Source organism: Thrips palmi, unplaced genomic scaffold, assembly GCF_012932325.1.
Source record: "Thrips palmi isolate BJ-2018 unplaced genomic scaffold, TpBJ-2018v1 HiC_scaffold_18, whole genome shotgun sequence".
Lineage (NCBI taxonomy): Eukaryota > Metazoa > Arthropoda > Insecta > Thysanoptera > Thripidae > Thrips > Thrips palmi.
The window spans coordinates 20,272,706-20,283,465 of record NW_023144627.1 but is presented as its reverse complement, the minus strand read 5'-3'; the positions used below and the strand labels follow the sequence as shown (position 1 = coordinate 20,283,465).

Sequence of the window (10,760 nt, the reverse complement as noted above, 5' to 3'; positions counted from 1 at the left end):
ACGTGTGACTTTTTGCCTACCCCCTCCGGAATCCAACCCTGGCTACAAGAGGGCGCCAGTGGATTCCTCGTGCGAAGGGCGATCTATTGGTACCATCATGTGTCCGATTCGAGTCCTATTGACGAATAGAGAGGAAGGGCAGGTGCGTCCGCCTGGTCTCGCTCTGTCTCTCTCGCACCCCAGCGGCACGCCCCACGGGTGCGAGAGAGACGGAGAACCGCTCGACCGACGCGCTGACGCTCTGTTCGACCTGGCGACAAACTGCTGGTAATTCGCAACAACAACAACAAAGGTTTCGATTCCGAATGAATCCGCCTCTCTCGCACTCGCGGGGTGTCGCGAGGCGGTGCGAGAGAGGCGGAGCGTCGCGCGCGGAATCGCTCGCCGCTGCCCGTGGCGCCACATGTGTTTGATGAAACAATACAGCACGGCCCGGCGAAGCCAGGCGAAGCCAGGCGAAGCCCGCAAGGACAAGGACGCTTGCCGAATTTGAAATGCACCTGCCTATCGGGGTACCCGTCAGCCCACCGCGGCCCACCGCGCATGCGCGCAGGCCGCCCGACCTGACCTAACCTGACCCACCCGCCCCAATAATAATACACCTCTCGCTCGAACGTTCCCAAGTGCAAACGACATTTGTTTTCGACCGGATTCGCGTTGGTTGCTGTTGTCATTCCCGTAAGGCGGGCCCCTTTTTTTTAGAGTGTACCAAACAGGTACTAAATCTTTATAGGGTGGCGCGACGCACGGACCCTGATCCCTCTTAGGATGGCGGATAACGCCGGTTCCGGTGTCGTTTGCCTCTCCACGCAAAAACGAGGATTTTGGGCGCCGGAATGAAAAATACGTAAATATTTGCGCAAGACGCAGTACACACTCCGAGTCATGCGGCTTGTTGTGTTCTGTGTTCCGCAGGTGGCGCGTGGCTTCGTGTTATTGCTCGGCTGTTTCGTTTTCGCGCCGTTTCGCGCGGGCTGCGCGGGCCCAGGCCGGGCGGTGCACAGTGGGCCAGAAGACCGGTGGAGGCGGCCGAAACTCCAGACGCGTTTTGAGCTCCAGAGTCGCTTAACAGGACTCGAACGGAACGTGTGACCCCGCCAATGGATTGCTCTCCGGACGAAGAATCCATTGGTGGGTTCACACGTTCGGTTCGAGTCCCATTTAGCCACTCTGGAGCTCAAAACGCGTCTAGAGTTTTGGCCGCCTGCGCCGGTCGTCCGGCCCACTCTGCGCCAGCGCACGTTTGGTCGAGTACATTCTTTGAGCGCGCCGCGCTATTTGTCTTCTTCTGTCGAAATTTACCGTTGAGGCTTTTCGATAGCTCTATCTGATCGGATTTCATGCGGCGGCGTGGTGGCTCGGCGCGCCTGCTTAGGGGAAAGGGGGGGGGGGAGAGCCTTGGCAATGGCTCTTTTGAAGTCGACAGGTCAGCGAGGCCCCATCAAAACAAGAGCAAAAAGAGACCGCCGCCAATGCGATCCAACGACGCGCGTTACAGCACGTTGTAAGGGCTTTCGTGTGACTTGGTCTGACTTGGGCCCGACATGTCCCGCTCTGTCTCTCTCGCACTCGAGGGCCTCTGCGCACGGGTGCGAGAGAGACGGATTGGGTCCGGCTAGAGCCGCCCAAATGAACACAACACACGCATGCGATGCACGCGGGGGCCGCGTGACGCTCTATCTCGATATCTCGAAGTGACGTCATGCCGCGGCGGCGCGGCGCGCACAGTGGAGTGGCGCGTCTGGAGTTCATCGGGGAATTTCGACACGGTGCCAAAATATCAGGCAAGCCGTCGCACAGTGGGCCAGAAGATCGGTGCAGCCGGACAAAACTCTAGACGCGTTTTGAGCTCCAGAGTCGCTAAATGGGACTCGAACCGAACGTGTGACCCCACCAATGGATTGCTCTCCAAACGAGCAATCCATTGGTGGGGTCACACGTTCGGTTCGAGTCCCATTTAGCGACTCTGGAGCTCAAAACGCGTCTAGAGTTTTGTCCGGCTGCACCGGTCTTCTGGCAAATCCACCGTGCGACGCTCGCGGCAGTTGTCTGCGGGGGAAGTTCTCGGCGCAGCGGCGCTTGTGGTTCCCGGAAAGGAAAACTATTCCCTGCGCGATCACCTGATTGGCGAAACGAGTTCAGAGGCAGGATGCAGTGGGTCGCTGCGACTGGATGCATTTCGCAGCGTAAACAATAACAGGAAAAGTAAAGCAACGATACCAATCAGCAACTTTGGCCCGTCCAGCATTTCCTTGAGGAAAAGTCAGATTACACGTGCGCGCACGTGTGGCACCATGTGCACTTGAAACTTGAAACTCAATGAAGCGGAGCCCTCCATTCAGGCAGTGTGGCGGCGTCCGGCCGAAAAGACCCTCTCCCCAATTTCAATGGCCAGTGGCTTTCGTCGCTCCGTCTCTCTCGCACCCCTCCGGTGCACAGTGGGCCAGAAGACCAAGGCGGCCGAAACTCTAGACGGGTTTTGAGCTCCAGAGTCGCTAAATGGGACTCGAACCGAACGTGTGACCCCACCAATGGATTCCTCGTCCGGAGAGCAATCCATTGGTGGGGTCACACGTTCGGTTCGAGTCCTGTTTAGCGACTCTGGAGCTCAAAACGCGTCTAGAGTTTTAGCCGCCTCCACCGATCTTCTGGCCCACTGTTCGGCGCGCCCCGCGAGTGCGAGAGAGACGGAGGCCGGTCAAAACAGTGTCACGCGTTTCCGCGGAGTGCGCCATGGCTGCGCGCTGCTGGCGTGGTCGGCGTGGTCGGCCCCGAAGGCCGAAACGGGGTTAGCCAGTAATGTAGTCATGGCTTGACTCGGCACGGTTCTATTGGCTTTCTTTCCGTCGTGATGGGTCGTCATGACACCGGGCCCTGCGCCCTGCGCCCTGCACGAGGACTCGCTCTGTCTCTCTCGCACTCACGGCGCGCTCCGTTGCGGCGCGAGATAGACAGAGCGACGAGGCCTGCCGTGGTCTGCCGGCAGACGTCACTGCTGGGGCGTCATCGCCGAGCCTACGCATGCACGCCGGCCACGCCGCACGCGCACCACCACGACGACACACCCCCAGCACCGCAGCGTCGCTCTCTCTCTCTCTCTCTCTCTCTCTCTCTCTCTCTCTCTCTCTCTCTCTCTCTCTCTCGCACTCGTGGGGCGTCCCGTAGGGCTGTGGGAGAGAGAGAGAGAGGAGAGAGAGAGAGAGAGAGAGAGAGAGAGAGAGAGAAAGAGAGAGAGCGACGTAGGGCGCTGGGCGCGCGCCAACCGAACCGGCCTCACCACTCGGGGCATTAGCCAAGTCTAATCGGTGCTGCAGCTCGACCACTGTAAGCCAGGCCACTGCATTCGGAATGCGCTTTGCCGCGAGCGAGAGAGAAAGATAGTCGACGTTTTTTGACTGCGCGGCGTGCGGCCCGTGGCTGTCGTCTGCCTGCCCAACGATTCACCAGCGATTCGTCTCTCTGTCTATCGCACAGTGGGCCGGTGGAGGCGACCAAAACTCAAGACGCGTTTTGAGCTGCAGAGTCGCTAATTGGGACTCGAACCGAACGTGTGACCCCACCAATGGATTGCTCTCCGAACGAGGAATCCATTGGTGGGTTCACACGTTCGGTTCGAGTCCCATTTAGCCACTCTGGAGCTCAAAACGCGTCTAGAGTTTTGGCCGCCTGCGCCGGTCGTCCGGCCCACTGTGCGCCGGCCGCTCCGTTCGGGTGCGAGAGAGACAGCCACAGACCGCTCTTTTGAATGGAGCCCTCGGCTGCACGGCGCTCGTCCGTTTTCTGTGCCATCCTATTTCCGGTTCCGCCGTTCCGTGCCACTTGCACCCTTATCTGTGCGCGGCCAGTACCAGCCGGCTGCCACCACTGCCACTTACGCCCTGCGGGCCTGCGGGCCTGCGGGCCTGCGGGCCTGCGCTACCCGACGGGCCGCGTGGAGGCGGGGACAAAAACGCTCGCGCCCCCGAGAGAAGGCAGTCAGACTAACCCTTGTGAGTACTTAACGTAGAGCCCGTCCAGTCTGCCGTGCCGCTGCCGCCTACACTGTGTTTATCTCGTAAACGGCGAGAGGGGGCGTCCGTCCAGTGACGTGATTCCTAATTGGCTGTAGGGGGCCAGCTGATAAGGGATTCCTCACATCGCCAATTTCGTCAACGCGGGGCTCGCCCTGCTCGCCGCCCGCCACGAGGCGTTCCCAGGCGTTCCGAGGCGTTCCCCGCCCCACCCCGCCCCGCCCCGCCCCGAGTGTCTCGCTGGCGCCCGCGCGTTACATCCGAGCCGTTCCGACGGGTCGCTCTGTCTCTCTCGCGCCCTTACGGGCCGCGCCGTGAGTGCGACAGAGACAGAGCGACGAAGCGGACTTTCGGAATGAGTGCGCAGGGTCGCCGCCGGGGCGATGCGGTGGCGGTGGCGGTGTCCGCGGCCCGGGGCATCACGTCGGGCATCAAGCCCCTCCTCTCCATCCTCCTCTCCTCTTCCTTCTTCCACATCCTCCTCCTCCTCCTCCCTTCCTTCTTCCTCCCACGCTTTCTGTCCGCCGCATCGCCTCATCGCATCGGCGGGAAGGGAAGGGAAGCTAGGGAACGACAACTACAACGTGTCAGACGTCCGCACACACTTGAGCCTTGCGCGCCCGAGCTTGAGCAGCCCGCCGAACAGAAGCGAAACGCCCCGCGAGTGCCCGCCGGTTCCGTCCTCGTTCGAACGCTCCGAACGCACCCAGCTCCACTTGGAGTACACAAGCACCCGTGCCGATTTCTTCGCGTGTCCCTGGTTGTTGTGTGACTTTTTCCTCGTAAACACTCGCCGCCGACATGAGGATTTAAAAGTTGCGGCTCTAGGGTTGAGTGATTTGGATTTGCCACCGTCCCCGGACCCGGACCGACGTCGTCGTCAACAACACATGTGTTTGCATCGACATGGTGCGCTCGACTGTTCGCCAGCTGGTTTTGCGACCTAAGGTAACGTCACTGCGGGGCTGGGTTTGCTCGATTTCTGGTGTACTGCCCCTGTGCTTCACGCCGGGGCTGTTACTTCAACATGTCATGTCGAGATTCCCCTGTTTATGACGAATTTGTCAAGAGGACCATAACCTTCACAACTGCTGCTGTACCCCTTGTGTCATGTTCTGAGAACCCTTCTTCCTTTCTCCATGTGGAGTTTGATTCTGCCGAGCCTGGTTGTTGATTTGACGTACGTGACGTGGTGCTTGACTATCAGCTGTGAGGGGAAACTTCCTCGTGCTCACTGTGTTGTTCTGGAGCGAAAAAATAGCTGACGACAACTGACTTGCTTTCTCTGCTCTAATGTTATGTGTTCAAAACTTTTAAGCAATTTTTATTTTTTACCAGTGTTTGTACATATATTATTTGTACAAGCACCAAATTTTCAAAAAGTGCTATATTTATTAAGCAGTGTGTAGGTGCCATTGCACCACCGATGCATTTTGATAAAACAATTTTAAATAAGTGTGAAAATTTGATCTGAGTTTTATTTAATTTTTGTAGTGTTGTGCAAGTATCTTTTGTGACCTTCATGTTCTCAATTCATTTTCATTTTTTAATTAAATAAAATTCCTCAAATTTAACGTGATTTGGAGAGCCAGTACTTGGTATTCTTTCATCTCAAGAGTGCTAAAAGATCTCGTGAGGTCAAGGCCAAAGCACCCCTTCAATCATGTTGAAATGCTAGACCCGTCCATTTGGTTGGCGTATATGTGGCGCAAGTCGTTTTTATCTCTCTTCAGTTTGAGAGACCGACCGGCTGATGCAATTACATACATTCTAGTTTCTTTCTTTTTTCCTCTTTCCTTGTATTCCATTTGAAGTTTATCAGTTGATCAATTGATATTGATGAACAGACAGAACATTCTTCTGTTTCTCATAAACTTGTTCCGTGTGTGTTAGAATTTTTCTGAATTATTGAATTTAATTTTTTTCTGTATTAGCCTGATTTTTTTTTTTTTGAACAGTCCAGTTAGCATATCATTTCAGCCTTGTATAAAGTTTGCCGATTTCTTGTATTTTGTTGTTTCAGTTTTTGGCCCATCAACTGCGTTGTTTACACACTGAAGATAAAAAATGGCAGTCCGTTGCAACTGCTGCGGCCACAGCTGCCACTCAGGGTGTCTGTGTCCCTGCACAAGAGAGCCTGCCATCCATGCACACGTTCAGGGTAAGCCTCCAGTCTCACACAAGTTTTGCTGCCTGTGGAAGGTCAAAGAATTCATCCTTGTTTACAATTTTAACACATGTGTTGGGGTTACTGATAAAATGCTGATGTCATGCAATGCGGACACATGCTGTTTCCTAAGGAGGGTGTCATTGCAACACAATTGTTTCTTCAGTCCCGAAGCTGATAAATGATAAACATGGTTTCTTTCTCCCTCTCCTTACGTTGTCACTGTATTTTGTATTTTTATAATCTGAAAACAATACTGTGACACTGAATGTACTGAGTACTGATTGGGAATGACATATTGTGTGATTTTAGTTACCTATAAAAGCTAGTAAAGCTGTAAATATTTGTAACTAAAAGTATAATAGGCTCATAGTTTGTAACTTCATTATGAAGTCTATTTGATGTGAGCAAAAATGTTGAGTATGGGAGATTTGTGTCGGTTTGTCTAAGAGATAACGAGGAGCAACATTCTTGCCTCATAATTGCCATACTTCAATTAAAAATAAAATAAAAACAGCAATACAGCTGTCTGATAAAGATTGTGCCGAGCTATTGTCATGGTGTTTTTCTGTTGAGAGTGCCAGAGGCATTCAATCAGATAAAATAAAACCTGAAGTTTTTTTTTCTTCATCCGCAACACATATGAATGAACAATCCAATCATGGAGTGTACATGTTAGTCATTCTTTTGTATTGTTTTTTTTTTTTTGTTATTTATTCAGTATTCGGATACCATAGTACGTTTGGCTGAGCCCCACCAACTACAACCCAAACCTGACGCTGCAGGGCTTCAGTTTGGAAAATTGTTTACTGACCATATGCTCAAGATAGAGTACCACAAACGACTTGGAGGGTGGCAAAAACCAGTGATCACTCCCTTTGAAAATCTTGTTCTCCATCCAGCTGCCAAAGTGCTACATTATGCTGTTGAGGTACAATAATTTTTTCTGAAGTCTCTTACTTTGTTTGTGGTGTTTCTATTTTTCCCTTTATTCTTTAAATTTTAATTGTTACCTTTTATTACAGTTGTTTGAAGGCATGAAAGCCTATCGTGGTGTTGATGGGAGGATACGAGTTTTCCGTCCAGAAATGAACATGGATCGAATGAATCGGTCTGCAGCCAGAGCTGGTCTACCAACATTCAGTGGACCGGAGTTGATAAAATGCCTGAGCCGCTTAGTTAGTATCGACCAGGAATGGGTGCCCCATTCAGAGTCTTCAAGCCTTTACATTCGTCCAACCTTCATCGGTATTGATGTGAGTAAAATAGAGAATGTGAGCACGTTGGCAGGTAGTGTGGGGAGGGGAGTTACCCTGTTCATCTGAACAATTTATTTCTCTGCCTCTCTTCTTTGTTCTTCTTCTCTTTCTCTTTCTTTCTCTCTCTCTCTCTCTCTCTCTCTCTCTCTCTCTCTCTCTCTCTCTCTCTCTCTCTCTCTCTCTCTCTCTCTCTCTGATTGTGGGAGGGACGGAAACCCATGTCCCCAGTGTGGTCATCACATGAATATGCAGCAGGAAGAGAAGCAAGTGACTCTGCCAAATTTAAACTAGTGGTTGATTTGAATCAAACCTGAAGTGAAATTTATTCAGTGGTGTGTTTCCTCTAGTGAAAAGTTTCCAAATTCACACCACCCTCTTAATTTGAATTTGTAAGCTAGCATACAAATTAATAGAGAAGTCAATTATGAATGTTTTATTCAGTTAGTGTCCCTTTTTTTGTGTTTTAATATTAGCATCGTTTGATGCTCCACCAGTTGGTATTTATCTCTTCCTGTTTGAAGACTGGCATGAGAGGAATTATCAGCAAAATGAGAGTGATAATAAGGGGTGATAACAAGTTCTGGAACATCAGCTGGTGGCTCAAATTGATATAGCTGTGGGGTGTGGCTCTGTGTATGTCAACAACTTGTCAACTTTTCTCTGCTCTTTTTCCAGCCTTCTTTGGGTATTGCATGCTCTGAGTCAGCTCTGCTCTACGCTATTCTGTCGCCTGTTGGGGCTTACTTTTCATCCGGCTTCCAACCTGTCACTTTGATGGCAGATCCAAAGTATACACGAGCATTCCCAGGTGGCTGTGGTGATCGCAAAATGGGCTCCAATTATGCCCCCACCATACATGTACAGGTATGTTTTCAATATTTGACCAATAGTATCTCCCATTGGTCTCTCGCAGTCTTTTCCAAATGTTTTCTATTTTTATAGCGAGAGGCCACTGAGAGAGGCTACCAACAAGTTTTGTGGCTCTATGGTGAAGATGAACAGCTGACTGAAGTTGGAACTATGAATATTTTCCTATTCTTTATCAATGATGACGGAGGTAAGCACATTCAACCGCATATCCATTTGTTATTAACTACTAAAAAAAATAAATTTGACCTTGTTTCTGTTTTTTAGAACGAGAGCTAGTCACACCAAATCTGGATGGCTTAATTTTGCCTGGAGTCACACGCCTGTCCATTCTAGAGCTGACACGTAGCTGGAATGAATTTAAGGTTTCTGAGCGAAAAATAACTATGGCTGAAGTGATAAAGCTGATGAACGAGAACAGAGTAAGTTGCATTTAACGATTTTGATCGCCATTTTTCACAGAATTTTAGACTGCTTTCCTAATTTGTATTTGGAACTTACAGCTGTTAGAAATGTTTGGTGCCGGCACGGCTTGCATTGTGAGCCCTGTAGCATCAATCCATTACAAGGATATAACAATCAACGTACCTACAGGTAGCCAAGAAAATCCACTGTACTACAGACTAGAACGAGCTCTGACCTCCATCCAGTACGGTCGCGTTCAGCATCCTTGGGCTGTGACAATTGACTAAGGAATGTTGCCCCTATTTGCTCATTTTTTCAAGAAAAAAAAAGAAGGAAAAAAGGCTACCTGTTTTCATTTAAAAGCAATGAGCAGCACTTTCAGGAATTAAAATGGCCTGCAGCCTTCCTTTCCAAGGAAATATAGGTCTTCTATTGAATATGTGAGAATTACTGCGAGAGTAAAAACCCTTTTTATTGCTGCGTATGTTATCTATTTTTAGTCATTTTGAAGTAGTACAAAACAGTAACGCAAGTGGTACAGTTGTTTTATTGTATGTCAAGGGCAATTGCTTTACTGTGTTGTCCAAAGTGTATGGTTAGGTATTTAAGGCTTAGTCAGAAGTGACATAAGAGATAAGTTTTTAGAAGATTTTTAAAAAGAAGCAAAACTGGCTGATTGTCCTTAAAACCTTAGGACCGCAGACAGATGTGTACTTAGTTAAGCTCACTGTTACTCATATTTTGTATAAATTCATTTCATTGTCTCATTAATTTATGTGAAAGCCCATTGAGTTGAGCTGTGCTCTGTCACTTTTTATTTATGTTGTAACTTATGTTTAGATTTTCCTTGTTGCCTAATTGTACAACGTTCAGGTTTTCCTATGATTTTATTTTTAAATTAAGTTATTATCTTTGTGTTGGTTGAAAATTGAGCCATTATTATCTTACTGTCTTGATAATGTAAATGCTTGCAAAAGCCCTGAATTCTCATTTTACTCTTGTGCTGTTCTGCTTACCCATTTTCTTCACAAAGTTTCTGTTAAAGCTCTTGAAATTTCTTGTAATGCCCACTCACTACTCATGAGGCTGAAAGACGGTAATGGTTCATAATTTTCAAAATTGTGACAGGAACATTTCTGTTTGACAAATCATTAAGATTTGACATGTGTGCCATGTATGATTTGCCTGTGCCTTACTGGTTTGTTGTCTCTGTGACCTTTGATAGTTTTCATTTAAGTTGGGAATGGAAGTAAATTTTATTGATTCATCTGTGATCTTCAACATAGGCTGTTTTGAAATTATGTTATCAATTGTAAAAAGAATGAAATTAGTTAACAAAAATCAAATGATACAACAGAAATAATGTTTGTTGTAACGATTTTGGGTCTGCTTCTTATGTGACATGTTTGTCATTGTCACATTTGAACTGGCAAAGTTTCGAGTTTCGACATATGTTAGCCTTTATGTATTGTAGATATGGAAATTGTGCTTATCCATGTGTGTCAGTATTTTTTCATAACATTAGGCTAGATCTTTTTTTGTTGTTGTTAAGATATCAATTGATAACTCAATTATTAAAAACATTTTGGCGCTTGTGCTATTTGACATGTTTTTGTTGTGAAAATGTATTTTTTCATCAGCTGTTTTGGTGTTGAACATGTGTATCTGATACCTTCGATGGACATGATCTAAAATTGAATGGAGAATAGTCTTACTTGATTGATATTTGATCTGATGGATGAGAAATGAAAGAACTTAAGTTGCATTAGACCACTTGTTGCTTTTTGTTATCTTTGTATGCGTTTCTATGGAAATTTGTGAAATTTTTATTTTTACTGACAGCATTTATGTGCGTTGAGAGAAAGAATGGAAATAACAGGAAGTGTACTACTGTTATGGTCTGAAGTATTTGTGACTACTGTGTGGCGAGTTGTTGAAATTCCTCAATAAAGCATGGTAAGTTAAACTTGTGTTTCATTTCTATACCTAAAAAAGTGAAGATTGCAGCACATTCATGGCGCACTCCAGGAGGCATGCTTCTGGGGAGCCAAT

General features: G+C 48.3%; 1 protein-coding gene across 1 annotated transcript; it reads left to right on the top strand.

The window, feature by feature from the left end:
• Nucleotides 1-4,580: 4,580 nt before the first annotated feature.
• Nucleotides 4,581-10,674, top strand: LOC117644804 (branched-chain-amino-acid aminotransferase, cytosolic). Its single transcript, XM_034384435.1, has 8 exons — nt 4,581-4,958; nt 6,034-6,171; nt 6,899-7,108; nt 7,203-7,433; nt 8,112-8,300; nt 8,379-8,493; nt 8,571-8,725; nt 8,807-10,674. The coding sequence occupies exons 1-8, from the start codon at nt 4,917-4,919 to the stop codon at nt 8,993-8,995; spliced, it is 1,269 nt and encodes a 422-aa protein (XP_034240326.1). The 5' UTR covers nt 4,581-4,916; the 3' UTR covers nt 8,996-10,674.
• The last annotated feature ends 86 nt before the right edge of the window (nt 10,675-10,760 follow it).

Bases quoted from the DNA above. Each gene is read 5' to 3' on its own strand.
- LOC117644804 (XM_034384435.1), top strand. From the start codon at position 4,917: ATGGTGCGCTCGACTGTTCGCCAGCTGGTTTTGCGACCTAAG. The intron at 7,434-8,111 runs GTGAGTAAAATA...CTCTTTTTCCAG, and splicing joins CAACCTTCATCGGTATTGAT to CCTTCTTTGGGTATTGCATG. The intron at 8,726-8,806 runs GTAAGTTGCATT...TGGAACTTACAG, and splicing joins AGCTGATGAACGAGAACAGA to CTGTTAGAAATGTTTGGTGC.